This window comes from Oryzias latipes, chromosome 9 (genome assembly GCF_053564925.1).
Source record: "Oryzias latipes strain Hd-rR chromosome 9, Olatipes_Hd-rR_3.1".
Taxonomy (NCBI): Eukaryota; Metazoa; Chordata; class Actinopteri; order Beloniformes; family Adrianichthyidae; genus Oryzias; species Oryzias latipes.
The window spans coordinates 18,600,877-18,619,135 of NC_136245.1; the positions used below are offsets into that span (position 1 = coordinate 18,600,877).

The 18,259-nt window shown below is 40.1% G+C and overlaps 1 protein-coding gene across 2 annotated transcripts in view; it reads left to right on the plus strand.

Moving 5' to 3' along the window:
• Positions 1-18,259, plus strand: part of adgrv1 (adhesion G protein-coupled receptor V1) — a 95,465-nt gene that overhangs the window by 29,345 nt on the left and 47,861 nt on the right. The window contains exons 22-62 of one of the 2 annotated variants that reach the window (XM_011479300.4): positions 874-1,247; positions 2,786-2,956; positions 3,513-3,693; positions 3,878-4,071; positions 4,171-4,300; positions 4,580-4,660; positions 5,087-5,226; positions 5,311-5,676; positions 5,811-6,054; positions 6,143-6,358; positions 6,437-6,652; positions 6,742-6,986; positions 7,083-7,264; positions 7,371-7,866; positions 7,997-8,306; positions 8,394-8,603; positions 9,344-9,474; positions 9,636-9,735; positions 9,838-10,017; positions 10,133-10,296; positions 10,488-10,575; positions 11,513-11,591; positions 11,683-11,821; positions 12,007-12,148; positions 12,520-12,785; positions 12,905-13,080; positions 13,206-13,333; positions 13,455-13,636; positions 13,728-13,874; positions 13,974-14,054; positions 14,166-14,430; positions 15,028-15,150; positions 15,293-15,515; positions 15,624-15,828; positions 15,911-16,057; positions 16,163-16,418; positions 16,850-17,052; positions 17,142-17,318; positions 17,451-17,633; positions 17,719-17,898; positions 17,990-18,154. In XM_011479300.4, coding sequence (XP_011477602.1) covers positions 874-1,247; positions 2,786-2,956; positions 3,513-3,693; positions 3,878-4,071; positions 4,171-4,300; positions 4,580-4,660; positions 5,087-5,226; positions 5,311-5,676; positions 5,811-6,054; positions 6,143-6,358; positions 6,437-6,652; positions 6,742-6,986; positions 7,083-7,264; positions 7,371-7,866; positions 7,997-8,306; positions 8,394-8,603; positions 9,344-9,474; positions 9,636-9,735; positions 9,838-10,017; positions 10,133-10,296; positions 10,488-10,575; positions 11,513-11,591; positions 11,683-11,821; positions 12,007-12,148; positions 12,520-12,785; positions 12,905-13,080; positions 13,206-13,333; positions 13,455-13,636; positions 13,728-13,874; positions 13,974-14,054; positions 14,166-14,430; positions 15,028-15,150; positions 15,293-15,515; positions 15,624-15,828; positions 15,911-16,057; positions 16,163-16,418; positions 16,850-17,052; positions 17,142-17,318; positions 17,451-17,633; positions 17,719-17,898; positions 17,990-18,154 — 7,886 coding nt within the window. The remainder of the gene's footprint in view (positions 1-873; positions 1,248-2,785; positions 2,957-3,512; positions 3,694-3,877; positions 4,072-4,170; positions 4,301-4,579; positions 4,661-5,086; positions 5,227-5,310; positions 5,677-5,810; positions 6,055-6,142; positions 6,359-6,436; positions 6,653-6,741; positions 6,987-7,082; positions 7,265-7,370; positions 7,867-7,996; positions 8,307-8,393; positions 8,604-9,343; positions 9,475-9,635; positions 9,736-9,837; positions 10,018-10,132; positions 10,297-10,487; positions 10,576-11,512; positions 11,592-11,682; positions 11,822-12,006; positions 12,149-12,519; positions 12,786-12,904; positions 13,081-13,205; positions 13,334-13,454; positions 13,637-13,727; positions 13,875-13,973; positions 14,055-14,165; positions 14,431-15,027; positions 15,151-15,292; positions 15,516-15,623; positions 15,829-15,910; positions 16,058-16,162; positions 16,419-16,849; positions 17,053-17,141; positions 17,319-17,450; positions 17,634-17,718; positions 17,899-17,989; positions 18,155-18,259) is intronic. The other variant, XM_078952851.1, reaches the window with a different exon arrangement.

The following is an 18,259-nucleotide window of genomic DNA, read 5'->3' on the forward strand; positions in this document are numbered from 1 at the left end:
TCTTAATTTTCTTTTTCAAACATAGTTCTATTTTTATCTTCATTGCTGTCTAATTGTTCTGCAATACTTGGTCTGCTAAACTTGAATGACTGCTTGGCCTGCAGAAACAAATTGGTTAGAATTATAATTTTTTGTGTGCAAGTTTTTAATAATTAAAGCAGACACTGGCCAAAAAGCAGATATTGACAGATTTCTTTACAATACCCAGTTAATGAGGACTTAGCCCAAGGACAGGCTGTTTTTATGTCAGGTTTAGTACATGTCTACTGGGGCAGAATTATATTTTTTTCTTAATTTATCTCACTTTGTTTAATTGGCGGACATGATAGGGAAGGAAGGTGTAAGTGTGTTTAAATAAATAATAAGGTAGAGCTGAACCAAGGCATTTGGTTGCCTTAATCAAGATTCTGTTTGTTGCCTTAGTGCATTACAACTAAAGTAAACACATAAGTTTCACCAAAGAAACTAAGAAAAATATTTTGATTTACAATTATAATTCTTATAAAGTTGCTACGATCTAATTAACTGACTACGCTTTGAATAAAAGCCTCTACTAAATCTAAATCTAATCATGCTTGGCAAATATCATTTCAAATAACCATAAATCATTTTTTACTAACTAATAAAAACTTTCAGTCTTTTCTACAAAGGTACTAAAGCCCTAAGAATTGAAAAATTGAACAGTTGAGGCAAAAATTCAACAAAGCCAACTAGACCCTTTGTTTAGTTTTGAAAGGTATTTAAAAGTATCGTCATGTTGGCATTTACAGTTTGCTTTATGTAGTGCAGCTTTGTCTTTGTTGACTGACTTCTTTATTTTGTCATTTTTTTCATTGGTAAAATTGACACAAATCCTGTTTTTTTCTACTCCAGGTCCAGCCTCAGTGTTTATTGGATCCGATCCTGAGGGCAAACAGCTCTACACTGGTCTTCTCCAGGACCTACGCTTGTACCACTCTACGCTAAACCGCAGCCAAATTCATGAGCTCCACACTCAACCTTCCAAAACAGATCTGCGAAACATATCCGGTTACCTGCGGTACCTTCAAGATGAAAGGCAGAAATCGTTTGTGGTGGAGGTCAGGAATGACGAAGTCGAGGAACCAGAAGAGATGTTCTATCTTCAGCTTGTGGCAGTGAGCGGTGGAGCCCGTCTACCCATTCCCAGACCCACTGCTCTTCTGCGAGTTATGAAGAGTGACAATGCCAATGGGCTTTTTGGGTTCACTGGTGCCTGCATACCTGATGTAAGTGGAATACTTGAAATGCTAAAACGCAAACCTATTTTTATACACTTTTAACTCTTTTTTTCCCCTGTCATTTTACATACTGAACTTGATTTTAAAATATGACTTAATACTTTTTTTGTACTTTTTACCTCATTGCTCTGTTGTTGTAGGTCTCTATTTTCTTGTGTTTCCACAGAGACGTGCTGTCGGATTCTAGCCCCGTCTTTAAAATTAAACCTGCAGGGTTATTATAAAGTCATCTCATTCATTTTCAATCAGTGTGCTTTTTGTTTCCTCATCACTGAAAAATGAAGCTCTGACAAACTTAGGTTTTTCCTCAAGATTGTTTTTCATTTTAGAAAAGAAACGGATCCTGTAGCTTCACTGCAACAAGTATTTTGTTAAAGTATTGATAGATCTAATAGGAGCTTTTTTCCTTCATGTATTTTTTGTAAATGTATTCTGTTCATGTTTCAAATGATTTTGTTTTGTGGTATCTGAGGTTTCCTTTGATAGCCCCCCTCCGAGGCCTAACTGGTGAAATGCAAATTGCTTTCTGTTTATTTACTGAGCATCTGGGTTAAACTTGTTCCTTTGTATTTTCTTAAGCAGTAGTATCAATAGCTACATTTAAAGAAAAAGCTACATTTAAAAACCTGCACAAAATAGCATCAAATATATAAATTATTCATTAAAAAGAAGGCCTGTTCCTGAGCTTATTAGACTGTGATGAGGTTCATATGGAACAACATATCAGAGAAGTTCTGCTGAGCCACGAACAGATTGTGCACCAGCAGATGTGTTTAAGTCTATGCTCTGAGTGACATGAAGCCAGTGCAAAAACATTTTCATATACCAAACTGCCTTAAAAAAGCGAATAAGCAAACCATTTTCATTGTTAGTAGAATTTAAAAAATTACCCTAAATGTTTCAAATTTGTTAAAATAATAATAATTGAAATATATATTTACTGTATGCTTGGGATGTTTAAATTATGAGCCACTTTGATGTTTTCCATTAGAAGTAGTAAACCAAATTAATGATCTCAGTCTACCAGACACTATATTAACTTCTGTGTTAACACAAATAGAATTTATACTGCTAACATGATAAAGATGATAGGAACAGGTGTAATATGAACCCGTTGGGTGTTTAAAGTCCTTATCCTGCTACATATTTTATCAGTCTCAGTGCCTGGAGACCGAAAAGTTAGAGCACGGCGACCCTTTTTACTAGGATTAGATGATTGGCTTCTCGTGTTGGGCCATCTCAGGTGGAGCGACAGCTGGTGAAGCAGCAGCAGGTTTGTCAGTGGGGGCATTCCTATAGAAGTGGATCTGAAGTTCCAGCACTGGAAATGGGAGATGTTGAGCAGCAGATGGCAAGGCTAAAGATGGCATTCCATCAGATCCAAGGATCTTCCCTATGTTAGACTATCTAGGAATGTTCAGCAAGTCGTAGAACATGCTCCAATGTAGGAATGCTTTAGCCAACAATTGTTTCTCTACATTTTAAATCTTTTTTTTTTTTTTTTTACTTATTTGTGTTTTAAATAGATCGGCAACGAGGGCTCAACTATTTCTTGTGTGATCGAACGAACCCGGGGTTCCTTGGACTACGTTTCTGTGAACTACAACGTTACCCAGCTTGACAGCGACAGCCCCGCTCATCAAGATTTTGCCAATGCAACTGGATCAGTGCTTTTCATGCCTGGACAGCGCTCTGAGGTGGGTGTGAATCCGTACATGCAATCAGAGTTTTGCATGAGCAGGAGAAAGTCCCTCTTAACCCATTATGACCTCAGGCTTAATCTTTAAAAGCCTTTTAATACCTGACATTTGTCAGCAAAACATAAAGGTGTGAACATAAAGCTTTTAAAAGTAACACTATTTAATGATTTATTGGCTGATTGTAAAAAAAAAAGACGTTATTTTAGTTCAAAATATTATATGCTAAACACTTATCCACTTTATTTTTTACAATCTTTAGGAGAAAGCTGTGGAATCCCTTTAAATAAATGTATTATAGTTAAAAATGGGTCTCTGATGTCCTTTTTGCAGGTGATCAAAAGGTTCTATTTATTGCTACACAGCTCCTCCTAGGGGCTGATTTCATAGAGATACAGTCTTAGATGAAAAAAGTATCTATCTGGTCAAAATACTTTTAAAACTTTGCATAAATACTTTTTTAAATGGCTAGACAATTAAAACAATCTGCATATGTATCTGACAGATATGACCCCTGCAGAAGATGTATTTCTGTTTGTTAAATCTTTCGTTTCAGGTGTTGAACCTGCTCATTTTGGATGACAACCTCCCAGAGTTGGCAGAGTCCTTTAAGGTTGCACTGGTGTCAGCGCAGTCCGGTGATGGGAAACCAGGCTCCACCCCCACCAGTGGAGCAAGCATTGACCCCAACAATTCAGTTAACACTATCACCGTCACAGCTAGCGACCATCCTTATGGTACTTTGTCTCAAAAGTAGCATTCTTATACTCTCAATAATGCTATAAAGTACACCTGAGTTTATAGATAATTTTAAAAATAAAAATCAATGGTTCAGTAAGTTTTTTTCCTCCAAAATCTGCATCTGGAGTTTCTAATGCCTTTGCTCTTTGATTGTATCTTTCCCTTATCTTTCTGCTCTAGGTCTGCTGCAGTTTCAGCCCAGTCCTCCAGGGGAAGGACTTATCTCTCCAGCTTTAAAACCTGCCAGCATAACAGTAGCAGAGGAGGATAGACTGATCAGTCTGCCAGTGGCCAGAGCCCAAGGCCTCTTGGGAAGTGTTATGATAGGATTCAGGACAACCCCTTTCACAGCTTCCAGCCCAGAGGACTATCAGGTTTGTTTAAGTATTGAGGGGAAGTCACTTTAACAGTCCTTCAATAAACAACATACTGTATGTTTTAAATGTTTCACTGGGTTCTTGTTTCACTGCTAGGAGGCTGAGGGCGTGTTGGAGTTTCTTCCAGGGGAGAGGTTAAAGTTCATCAATGTGACCATCGTTGACAATCCTGTTCCTGAGCTGGAGAAGATTTTCAGAGTGGAGCTCTACAGCATTGACAATAGAGGTAAGATCTCTAAATCTGTATTTAATTTGCTGAAATATGAATCTGTGCTACAGATTCGTGTGATTTTTTTCTCCTGTGCACTGTTTGGATTGTGGTTATTTCTACTATAATTTTACTGAAAATTATAATTTTTGGAGCTTCTGTGTGTTTTCTTTGTGGCGATCTCTGTGCTTCCCCACTCCTATGTACGAGGCTTCTCTCACAACTCCTTTCCCTCTACCTATTATCCTCTATTCTTCTGGTGTGATATCCCTCTGGTTGTCCTGTGTGATCCATTAGTGGATCCTTTCCTGGATAGTGAAGGGAGTGGTACTGGGGAGAGTGACTATGGCTTCCTCCCTTCATCCTATTACCACCCCGGTAAGCACTACCTTCCTTTCCTCCCCTAGCTGCAATTTTCCTTTATTTATATATCATCAACACATGGTATTTGGTGCACATACACACTTGCTGTAGCTGTGTATGGGTGTATTGCCATTTTTTATATTATGTTGACACCAATGAGAAAAAATGTCAAACATCACTTCACAGGGATGCAGGAGGGGAAGAATTTTATTAAATCCACTAAAAGCCTTAGTTATCTTTTCATATGTATTCAGATTTTTCCAGTCTTCATTAAAATAATGCCACTGAATTTTTTTTACTGTGATTTTTATATTATTGCCAAGATTAGCACATGTAATAAGACGAAGATTAGATTGTTCCCCTCTGCTGTGACAGATTGTATGACTTCTTCTCAATGTCACCACTGAGTACAAAGAGTCACGTGTGTGATCTTCTGCGCAGCCAGCTTGGGAGTTGCATCTCGCATCACTGTCACCATTGCAGCGTCTGATGATGCCCATGGAGTGTTTCAGTTCAGTCCTAAATCTCTGTCTGTTAATGGGACAGAGCCTGAGGATGGATTCAATTCTGTTGTCCTGGAGGTCAGGAAAGTTGACAGTTTGGTTAACATCAAACATCCTGTTGTTCTTGGTGAGTTTGTTACATTTTGTTTTGTTTTCTCCTAGGTGAATCGTTCCTTTGGTGACCTGTCTAATGTCACTGTGTTCTGGGAAGCTGATCCCAGCTCTAAGACAGAGCTCGTCAGCAGATATGGAAACATCACCTTTAGGAAAGGGCAAAAAACAGAGAACATCATCATTAATGTTGCCCAGGATGAGATTCCAGAGTTGGACAAGAGCTTCATTATTTCTCTGGTTAACATTTCACATGGTCGTCTGGGAAACAAGACATCTGCTACTTTGACAATCCTTGCTAGCGATGATCCTTATGGCGTTTTTGTTTTTACCAATGCAACAAGATCCATTCGACTTGCTGAAGCTGATGCAACAGTTTCCCTCACCATTCAGCGACAGAGAGGTTTAATGGGCAAGGTAGGTCCAAATACTAAAGTCTGTGAACTGTAGAATGAACACACAACCAGTTCTGATTTGTCTTTAACGCCATAATAAAATTATATATACATGCAGATATTTGAAATGTGTTTCACCCACTTCAATTCATGCAGGTGCGTGTCACATATGGGACATTAAAAGAGGCAGATCCAGAACCGTTCAGGACCCCTGGAGTGGGTCGAGCTACGGAAGGAAGGGATTTTGTTTCCCTCCTGGATTCTGTTGTGTTTTCAGCGAATCAGAGTGAAGCAAACATCACCCTTCGGGTGCTGGATGATGATGACCCTGAAAGAGATGAGTCGATATTTGTAAGGTTAATTAGTGTTCATCTAATCCAAGGAGAGCAGGAGAGATTCAGTAAGAGCCTAGAAGATTGGATAAACAGAACTGTTCAAATCTGCACATACCACAATCAGCTCATATGATGTTTCCATGTTTCCTCTAGTCCCAAATACCCCTTCTCTGGGCCTCAGCACTGAGGTTGTATCACAGGTGATTGTAGGAGCCAGTGATGCTGCCTTTGGAGTTCTTCAGCTGTCTGCCTCTGCTGTCAGTGTAGCTGAAAGCTACGTAGGACCGATCATAAATGTGACCCGAGTAGGGGGGATTTTTGCTGATGTATCTGTCAAGTTCCGAGCCCTGCCTTTAACCGCCAGAGTTAGTAAGTAAAGCTCCTATTCAGGATTGGTGTCTTATTAGTTCTTGCCTGTTAAGTTTGATGTATTGTGTGATCTTACAGGTGAGGACTACAGTGTGGCTTCGACTGATGTGGTTCTGTTAGAAGGAGAGTCCAGCAAATCTGTTCCAGTCTATGTCATAAATGACTTGGTCCCTGAGCTGGAGGAGACCTTTCTCGTAGAGTTGATCAACCAAACAACTGGAGGAGCTATGCTTGGAGACTTGACACGTGCCATCATCACCATACTGCCTTCTGATGATCCGTTTGGTGCCTTTGGTTAGTCTAAATCTTCCAAGAGCATATGTCTAACTTTGTGCTCAGTTTCTTAATCTTTACTTGATATTGTTTATTTTGAATCTACCCAGTCTTCCAGTCTACTCCGATAACAGTAGAGGAGCCAGAATCCAGCTCTGTTGAGGTCACTTTGCCCATCGTGCGTAATGCTGGTACTATTGGAACAGTGACAGTGAAATGGCAGGCCACTGTTAATGGTAAATTAGCAGAGGGGGACATCAAACCAACATCAGGAGAGGTGACATTTGTTCCTGGAGAGACCATAAAGACATTCAGAGTGGAGATTTTAGCTGACGATTTACCTGAAATCACTGAGGTGAGAAGTTGTACGAGAAAATGTCATTACATTTTTTTACCCATGCACACTTAAATTTTTATCTTAATTTTTGTTTTACACTTTGTGTCTTTTCAGATTATTAAAGTCGAGCTAACAGATGCTTCTAATGGAGGCAACCTGGGAGCTGATAAATCTGTTAATATTATAGTGCCTGCTAATGACAACCCCCATGGAACAGTTTACTTTGAGCAGTCTGTTTATCGGGTTCAGGAGCCCCTAGAAGGTGTTTATAGAGCTAATGTTACTGTCCGAAGAAGGTATTTTTGACCACAATCAATTGTTTTATTTTTAATATCTTGCATTGCTCTTTTTAACTTAGTCTAACTGTTGTGTCCTCTGGGTGTTCACATTGTCTGTCTCCAGAGATGGACACTTTGGCCGCTTGATGATCACGTACAATACCTCTGAGATCGACGTTGTTGGTTTGGCTCAGGCCAATAACCAGAATCTGTTGATGTACTATGACTCTCCAAAGCCTGGCAGACCAGCCAGTGGTTTTGTGACCGTTAACATCACTGGCCAAAGAGAACCTGTGGCTGCGTGTGCTGCAGCCTGCCTGAGAGAGCAGGCCTGTCAGGCCTTTTCTGTTTCTTCTGCCATGACCCCACCGTACTGCACATGGGTGACTTCAGGAGCCGAGCAGCTGACCTCTACCTCGCAGGTTTCCACCTATGTAAAAAATGGGACTGCAGCCGCTGTCTTGTTTAGTGCCAAAGCTGTGGCAGGAAGTGATTATACTCCTGTGATTGCTCAAAGTGCCTTCATGGAAGATGGATCAAGGACTGCTAACCTGACTGTCCTGATTTTAACTGACACTTTCCCTGAAATGGATGAGAGCTTCTTGATGCAGATATTAAAGGTAAATTATACTGGAAGTCTATTCTACCATTTTGTTCATGATCTCATTGGTTTGATTTGCTTCAAATTTACTGCTTGACTAAATGTATATAAAACAAAACTAATAATACTCTCTAATCCTGTTTCTGAAGGCAGAACTGGTAAATTTGACAGTGCCACAGAAGAACCTGCCTTCTATTGGTCAGCCAGACAAAGCTTTAGTCACTATCGGAATAAACGGAGACGCATTTGGAGTGTTTTTAATCTACAGCATCAGTCCCAACACCACCAATGATGGACTCTTCCTAGAGGTTCGAGAAGAACCCACAGTTGCAGTGACATTGGTTATTGAGAGGCGAGGAGGAAACCTGGGCACCGTCACTGTAGAGTGGAAGTTTGTTGGAGGAAAGGCTACACCAGATGTGGACTTCATAGGAACCGGAGGAACCCTGGTCTTTGATGGTGTGTTACATGCAGCATTATGAAAAATCTTGAAGTGTTGTCTGCTAATAATTAACTAATATGCCCTCTTCTTCCTCTTCTCTTTAGGTGATCTAAAGAAAACCATTCGGGTACAAATCAAGGATGATGATGAGCCCGAGGACAATGAGAGCCTCATGATTGGCCTTGTCAACACGGCAGGAGGAAGTCGAATTCTACCCAGTTCTGATACTGTAACCATAGTAATACTGGCAAATGATCATGTGGCGGGAATAGTGGGATTCCACTCAGCTTCACGTTCTGTTATTGCTAGAGAAGGTGAGTTCTGCACCACAGGGTCATTTAGGGTCATTGCCTTTAGCATGCATGTCAACCACCACTCATGAAATGAGGCTGGTGGAGGATGAACAGGCATCATGAATTTAACAGTGACATTTGAGCAAAGCAGTAAACAGACACAAACCTGCTGCTAATGCAAAAAAGATATAAACGGATTAACTAAACTGTCAAAATAACTTGAAGGAAGGAAAACACTTTTACAAAATGTAATTAGTACGAACAGCAATAAGGGGATTTGTTGGTTGTTGGAAAAGTTGGTTGGTGGAAACACGAATTGTTGGGACCTCTTCCCTTGAGGATGGATGCACATCTAGCCAAATGCAGTATCATGCATGGTGGGCAGCTTCATCACAGCTGGGCAGCAATGCTGGTCCCCAATTGGAGCTGCAGAGGCTGAACAGCAGCCGAACCAAAGGGAGAGGCTCCGACTGATGAAGCAGATGAAGTGTTTTTGTTGCGAAATGTTAAACTCAGAAGTATTTTAAACTAAGTTTGAAAAACAGTAAAACAGGTGCTCAGAAAACAACATGTTATAATACCTTCTATCATTTCCAGGTAGGTCTGCCAAACAACAAATGTTTACAGTAGTTTCAATTTCTTAAACCACAAACCCCTCTCTTCACAAGTTCAAAACGTCAAAAATTCAAAGCGCTAAAGCCATGTTAAACTGATTTTATGGATCTGTATGAAGGTTAATTGCAAATGTTCATGGTTTTCAGGGGAAAGACTGTCCTTGTTGGTGTTGAGGACTGCCCCAGGTTTGGGGAATGTTACCGTCGACTGGACCATACAAGGGCCGCTGACTCACCGAACTTTTATTCAGACCTCAGGAACCCTCTTCTTCACCAAGGTCAAAAACAGCCTGCTCATTTCCTTATTGTGGAATCATCCCTGCACATTAGGGAGCTGCATTTTTGGCATGCACTGGCATTTTGTTGCTGTTGTAATTCTGAGTGAAATATTTTAGCTACAAAGTTTAACAATGTAACAACGCTGCTGTATTTCCCACAGGGCCAACTAAATGAGACCATAGTTCTGCAGCTCCTTGAAGATGCCACACCAGAAGACAAAGATGAATACAGAGTTTTATTGTCTAATATAAAAACGTTTGGTAAATAAAAAATAAATTCCCCTTTAAATAGGTCATTGTAAGGGATGCCATTTTATAGAAATGTGACATAGATGACAATAATCATCTATGACCTTTGTCCAGGCGTAGCAGTGACAGGCCATGCTGCCCTGGATGTTCAAGGCAGTGAAGCAGTACTCACTGTGGATATCAGTGATCAGCCCTATGGACTGCTAACCATAGCACCATCATCTGTCAGGGTGACCACAGAAGAGCACAACCAAATTATATACATCTACATCAACAGGGAGTTTGGAACATCAGGTCTGTAGGCTTCAATGCCAGAAAATGAAGAAATGGGTTTTCAGTTTTAAATATTTTCAGCTTTTTTTTATCCTTTACTTTATAACTGATATGTCACTCAAATGTGTGAATGCAGGAGCGGTGAATATCACTTACGAAGTAATGAGAGGCTCTCTACAAAACCTGACTCAGGTAGAAGGTGCCCTTGCTGACCCAGGGCTAGATTTCATCTCTGGCAGCGGTTCTGTCCTTCTTCAGGATGGACAAACGTCCATAGCAATCCCTGTCACTATACTGGAGGTAAAATAAAGGATGCCTCAATTTCAACTACTGCTGTGTCTGTCAAATTAAAAAGCATCATATTATGTTTATAGCACATAAATGGATTGTGTACAATACGTGAAGGAATTAGTTTTGTTTTTGACTGAAAAAGTCTAAAAAGATGTTGGCATTTGTTGGATGTTGAAAACTGAAGCTTCCTCATCTTTTAGGATGACCTTCCAGAACTGCAGGAATTCTTCTTGGTGAACATAACATCAGCAGTTCTCATCACAACCCTCACTACAGTCCCTCAATTAGGTATTGATAAGCAGTAGTGCATGCACAGAGTATACAGATCAGTTATTTTATTTTTTTGTGCTTTTTCTTGGCTTCACATGAAAATTATGCCATTTCTGTTGTTTCTATTATGCTAAAAAATAATAATGATTTTTTTTTTCTTTTTTTCATCTAAAATGTCTTTTTATCTATTCTGGTTGATCAGAGGTTGTGTATTGCACTTTGCCAGGTAAAATGCATGTTTGTCTGCTTACAAAGATTACAGTAAAGCTCATGTAGTTAAAAAACATAAGGTTGCTTTACGCTGTTATTGTAGTAAGCATTCAAAATGCACATCGCCAGGCTTGTAGTTGTAGTTCGGTTTATTCCTCTTAGAGTCCTCCAAACCACAGCCCCAATTTATGAATGGGAAACTTAAGATAGTGATGAGTTGACAGAATACTACGGTACAGCACTCACAAGTTCCCAGAATACTGTCAGCCATCTACCCGGAAGGCACAGAGAACACACTGCCTCTCTTTTGGCAGCCGTCACCTTGTGGCTTAGAGGGTTGGACTGATGCTTTCTATGATGGAAGAAGCCTGGGGATTTAGCAGCAGCAATTGCCCTGTGTGGTAAGGAGGGAGGAAGCCAAACTAAACCCACTGCTGGCCTCCTGCTGTCTTGGCCGTAGAGTCAAAAGGAGAAGACTGTTAAAAGGAACTATAAATCAGTCCACCCAAAAAGCTTGGCTGCTCAGCCATCCAGATCTTTTACAGGAGACCCTTCCTTGTTGTAATCAAGTTCTTAAATGTGGCATGACAGAAACTAGAACCTCTCAGTTTTTCCTTACACAACTAACTACTGTTTGTACCCTTGTCTGAGTAGAGTGAAATGTCCGTCTACACACTACAATTACTGAAAACAATTGACAATCAAAACCTTATCATTGCTATCCCTCATTCATTCCGCTCTTCAGATACCCAGGGTTTGGTTGCAGAAGTCAGCATTGCCCCCAATGATGGAATTCGAGGGGTCATTGAATGGACACACATCATGTAAGAGAAAAGTCCGTCAGAAGTTTTTTTTTTTTTTTAATGATAACACAATCTAATATTCTTTTTTTGTTAAATGTGTTCTGGTTTGTAGGTTTGAAGTGAATGAAACAATAGGATCTGTCACACTTGTGGCCTTCAGGAACAAGGGGACTCATGGAAACGTCTCTCTTTTCTTCTTCGCTCAGAACTTAGAAGCTGAGCAAGGATTGGACTACAATAGCAGTGAAACGGTCAGACATAGCTGGTGTTTAAAGGTGTTTAAATCTGTGACAAAGATGTAACTATAAGGGAAATAGTCCTCAAGTGCATGTGGAGTGCCTTATTATTCTTACTTGAAATCTACTTGCGCATGACTTTTGTTTTACCTAAAAAAAATGGCACGGCTTTTTCTAAATAGGACCCTCTGTTCCAATAGATGCTTCATTTTGTGGATGGCGAAAGGCATAAATTTGTGGAAGTTCAAATTCTTGATGATCCCATTCCTGAGGGACCTGAAAGATTCCAACTCATCCTGTCTAATCCCTCCCCTGGCTTGGAGCTTGGCACAAATACCACAGGTAGACTAAAATCTGAATGAAAAATAATAAAATAAATTTAAGTGAAATTAAAAAAAAAAATACAATTTGGCCATAGAATAATGTAAAGTAAATTCAAATCAATGGTTTAGCCCATTGCTATTTATGCATATTTTTGTGTTTACATAAAAAAATTAGCTTTGATTTTCAAGGGAAGATTTCATCTTTGCATCCTTAGTAGAAAAAAATGTAAGAAAGAAAGTGTCACAGTGATAAAGACCTAAATGATTGTCCTTACTGTAACAGTTTATCACTAAAATAAACTTTTATATTGACAAAATTAGCTAGCTTTTGTCTCACTGTTTAATTTTTGAGAAGTACTGGTCGTTAACTGATATGTTCTCATTTCAAAGCAACTGTAACCATCCTGGCCAGTGATGATGGACACGGTGTCCTCTCTTTCAACACGAGCACTCACTTCCTCCTTAGAGAGCCCACCTCTGTGTCAGCGCTGAGCGACAGTGTGGCCAACCTTTACGTGATCCGCAACCCAGAGAAGGGCACCTTCGGCTCTGTGTCGGTCCAGTTTACCATCACTGATGCTAATGGCAGTTTAGCAGAGGGTGACCTGATGCCTACACAGGGGTTTTTGGTTCTGGATGATGGGGAACGGTTTAAGGTAAAAGGGAGCGGGTTTCACAACCAACCAAAACAGTAACCAAAACTTTAACCACATGGATTATAATTTTTTTTTTAATTTCGTCAGTTATTGAATTTGTTTATTTTTTATTGTTTTAGATGCTGGAGATCAGGGCAGTACTTGATGCTGAGCCTGAAGGAAATGAAACCTTCACAGTGACACTTTTCAACCCAACTGGAGGTGCACGCCTTGATGATCAACTCCAGACTTTCATAACCATCTTGGAAAATGTAGCTCCTTCTGGCTTGTTCCGAATTGGACCTACACTCAACAGGTCTAAGTGTAAAAAGTGGAACCGTTTTTAGTATTATTTATATTTGTAGTATACGTGGGCATAAAAACTGTAATTGCATTTGGAACAATGCTTAAGCTGAACAGGATTCTGGGCTTTCTGTACAGAACCAGTGCAGTTGTAGTTGCTGATGAAGGGGGCAGAGCTGTCTTCCTCACCATATCTCGCAGTAACGGTCTGAACTCTGCTGTCAGCGTGGAGTGGGAGATGCAGCCCAACACAGCTAAAGCTGCTGGTGAGATCAACTTTCAAGGAAGCCTAAAGTCCTGAAATATTAATTCCAATTTTTTTCCTTTGCTGTTTCTTCAATATTCTCTTTTCTTTTAATTTTAGTTTGAATTTTCTCTTCCTTGCAGCTGGTCCCTTTCCAGTAATGGGTTGGTACCAGAGCTTTGAAGACAACCCCACATCTGCTTGGTGCACACTTCCAGAAAAACATTCCTTCTTGGCTCTGAGACTGGATAAAAGGCCTATGATTGGATCCTCCTACACTTTAGCCACTCTGTATCGATGGCAGGGTGTTTTTGTGCCAATAGAGGTAAAACCAGCCTTTGATGATTGCGCATTTTGAAATATAGTGGAAAAAATGTCCATTATCAGGCTTAAGATTTCTGTTTTGGTTCCTAAAGTCTATTAGGATTAAAGACCCCGCGACATGTATTGGATTTGCAATGAATGGCTCCACGTACATTGGCATTACACATGGTGGCCCCCCTTTCTTCCCTGCAGCCAACCTCAGCATCTTCAAAGTAAAGACAGACCTGAATATTACACTGGCAAGTATATACAACATAACTCTGGTGTTTTCCTACATGCCTTTTCTGCTATGGTCTTCTTTCTGGTGGTTTGATTGTAAAATCTTTTGATTTCTTCAGGATCAAACCTTGGGTGTTGAAGCTCTGGATGTAAAACACTTTTCCATTGAAGGCAAAGATTTTCTCATAGCCTCAAGCCAGGTAACATGGGCAGTTTTATTCCACTGATTAAATGAAAATATGAAAGGATTTTCATTCAATAAAATATGTGTAATTCTATTAGACATTTTTCTTTAATCTTTTTTTTTTCAGATTTTTGTTTGGACTGGCAGCTCCTTCACGCTTCAACAGACTCTGAACTTTAAGCAGGATATCCTCCATGTAACTCCTTTCACTTGGGCAGACGTTCCCCGCCTTATAGTGTGCATGGACAGCCAGAATGTGAGCTGTCAGCTGCTAGAGTGGACCAGTGGACGGTTTCAGAATGCAAAGCCTCTACAGCTTAATGGCAGAGTCAGACAGGTGGAGGCCATCAGCACAAAAACAGACCAGATCCTTCTGCTGATTGCTACTGAAGGTGATCTAATTTGCATCAATGCTAACCAGTATTTAAAAATGTGATTACATTTCATAGTTAGCATTGTTTTGCCAGTTTAAATACCCTAAAGTTGCGTTTCAGTGAACTGCTGTACAGATTTGTCTTTAAATATTCCACATTAGCAGCTTGGACAGAAGAACAAGATGCATTTTTGTTAAACAAAGAAACCTCACACGTTAGTGCCTGATGGTCTCACCAGGCTGTGGTTGGAAATTTCTTTTGAAATTATACAAACAAAAGGGCAAAAACACAAACTGTTTAAACATCATTGTTCTGTTCAGTATGATTAATCATCAATATTTAGAATTTAACGCAAGTCAGTCTGCAGTTTAAAGAAATATATTTTTGTGAGCTTGCAAAAGTGGTGAATTTTTTGGTAAGGTCTGTTGTGTGGGTTTATTTAGAAGGCCTCAGCTTGGAGCACAGCCAAGCCACAAGGACTCAGAGGTTGTAATTTGTCAGTATTAGGCGTGTTATTTAAGCAAGTGGTTACACAAACTTATTATTTTGGCAATAGAAAAAGTAAAACAGAATGTTCTAGTGTTTAAGCAATCTTGTCTCTCTTCCCCCCCCCAGGCCACTCTCCATCCTGTGAGGTGCTACTATGGAGTTCAGGAGTCCCTTTACCTCAGCTTCATCAGTCTATTCCTCATCCTGGCCTCTCCTCCATTCACCCTTTTACCATGTCTTCTGGAATCAGTAAGTGCAAATCCCACAAACTCATTTTTTTTAGGCAGAAATAGGAATTCAAATGTACATTTTTGTAATCTGAAAATCTTTGACTTGCATAAAATAAGAATTTTGATTTAACTATGTACATTTTTTATTTTTACTTTTGTAGCTTATCTCCTGCTAGCTGGAGTAAATGGTTCATCTCTCTACTCCCGGAGGTCTGATTTCAGCTTGTTCTCTGTGGTCCTGAGGGCTCCACCAGCCTATAGCTTCCTCTCTTTCATGGTGCCATCCTTCAACGCTACAAAGGTCCTCTTGGCAGCTACTGAGGAGAATGGCTCCAATATTTATGAATTCACTTTTGTCTCAAACCAGTCGGACTTCATACCAAGGTATTGAGTGTGTCACTAAATAAAAACAGGAACCAAAGCAATTCTTTTACAACAGGAATGAATCATATTAATAACTTTTTTGTGTTTTCTTTGCTTCCTCTCACAAAGTTCTGGTGAGCTGTATTTTGCACCAGGTGACAGGGAGATGGAAATAGCAGTGAATGTCTTAGATGATGACATTCCCGAGATAGAGGAGTATTTCCAAGTCAAACTGAAGAATCCAAAGGGCGGGGCTGAGATTGGGTTTGGTGGTCAGGTGACAGTTGTTGTGCCAACCAACGATGATGCTTATGGAGTCATTGGTTTTGCTCAGGTGGAGTGGACACCATGTTTTAGTAATAAGTAAAGTCCATTTTAAAGCGTTATTGTGTTTTAATGTAGGCTTTTTTCTGCAGGATTCTCTTAACTTTGAGGTGGAGGAGTTGGAGGAAAACAACCTAATTTCACTCACTGTAGAGAGGAAAAGAGGGAGCTTTGGCAGACTGACCGTTCACTGGGCTGCCAACGGCAGTTTAGCTGATATTTACCCCACTTCAGGAGTCGTGAGTAATCTGTCCTGACCTATAAAACAGAAAACCTAAACTGAAGTACTTGTTCAAGCAGAAAATGGTAAAAAAAAAAAAATCTCCTTTTTTCTATCATTACAGGTAACGTTCTCGGAAGGTCAAAGATTTGCCATCATCTCATTGGCTGTGATAGCAGATGGTTTCCCAGAGCTGCGAGAGAGCGTCACCATCACTCTCATGGACGTTACCACTGTAGGTCTTCAGGTTCCACAACAAGCAGCAGCCATTGACAAGCACTTGTCTCGGGCTCTGTTCACCATCTTACCAAACGGGTCTCCATACGGTGTGATTGGATGGCATCTGGACTCCCAGTTTACTCTAACACAAGAGCCACAGAGTAAGAGATTTATTCAGAAAAATCCCTTTTTTGCTGGATTCAAGTGCAAAGACCTCGTAAAATTCCAAATAGAAAGAGTTAAGATATTGTCAAAAGATTCAAATATGTATTTTTTCATTTTGTTCCAGTTTTGTTAACTGTATGTTTAACTGATGGTAAAATCCAGTCATTGTCGTCTCCTGAAATAAGACTACAATTCTTTGCAGGATGTTAAATATTTGGAGATTTGTTGCAAATTGTGTTTTGTTTGAGACTCAGCCACACAAAAATGAATGGTGGAGTATTATCCCCTCATGTGGTTTCTCTTCTGCGCTTGTTTTTTCAACAGTTGATTGTTTTATTTCCATCTTTTTTTTTGTTTTTTGAATATAAAGTTTATTCTTTTTAAACACCTTTTTAGTTACTTTAATTCCATATTTCTTATAACACAGGGACTCCAGTCAATGTTAGCCTGACCATTGTGAGAGAGCAGGGCTCCTCAGGAGAGGTGGCCATCCATTACAAGACCAGCCCAGCTCTGCACCAGCCCCCATCCAATCAGGCCACTGCAGGAGAAGACTACATAGGCAAAACTGACAGCATCATCATGGTTAACGGTGCCACTGTGGCCCTTATTACTGTTACAATTTTGCCTGTAAGGATGAATGGCAGTCTAAAAGCTCAATAGGTCTCAGATTATAAATGTGCTTTTGTTGTTGAAATTGCACTTCTATGTGTTTCAAGGATGACATCCCAGAGCTTGCTGAGAGTTTTCTAGTAAACATAACAGGGGTGGAGTTAGTGAAAGGTTTGGGTGGAGCTGGGCAGCCTACTGTAAAAAGGACAGGAATGGAAGTTGCAGAGATCACCATCCAGGAGAATGACGACCCTCGAGGGGTTCTTCAGCTCAATGTTTCTCAGGTATGAGCAGAAATATTCTACATGGAACATCTGATTATTCTGATAAAAAGTACATTAATGTTCCAAACTGTAAATAGATAAATGCTAATTTAATGACACCTATTTTTTTTGTGGCAAAACAATCTTTTCTAGGATTTTTCTGGAAAGGTGTTGGCCTATGAGGTGCCGCCACCAAACAATGTCTTTAATCTGTCAGTGGTGCGACTCGGGGGTAAAACTGGAAGACTAGTGGTGTACTGGGAGGCTGCTCCAATCACTGCTGATCCTAATGACTTCAGTCCTTTGTCAGGAAATGTCACCTTTCAAGATGGACAAGTAAAGAAAGCTAGCCACAAAATTAGAATGTTCAAATGCTTTGGAGCTGAAATGGCCTCAATTTTGTGCCTTTTAATGTCTGTAGAGAGAAACCTTTATATCCATCACTATCTTGGATGATGAACAAGTTGAGGCCACGGAGACATTCACAGTGACTTTGCTGCGCGTGATTGGCGGGGCTCGTCTCGGACAGGTGACCTCTGTTACTGTCAGTATTCCAGCCAACGACTCACCTCTTGGACGCTTTGGATTCCAACACCTGGAGGCGAGTCCATTCCTTCTTAAAGGAGATTTGAACTATGAGCGTGTTATAATTTAAAGGAGTTACAAAAAATACGTATGTTATAAATCTGCAGATGCTGATCAGTGAGCCAGAGTTTGTCGATGATCCTGCTGCTGTCGCAACTATAACAGTGCTGCGAAGTTCAGGAGGTAAAGGTTTGGTGACACTCATGTGGCAACTGGAAGACCATGCAAAAGATGACCTCTCACCTGTTAACGGCACACTTATTTTCAATCAGGTATGATTTGATAAAAGGTGTATTTGTGCTACTTTTATTTTGCAAAGGCTCACTGGTTACCTCTTAATAATAATGATATTAACACCTTTATGTATAAAGCACTTT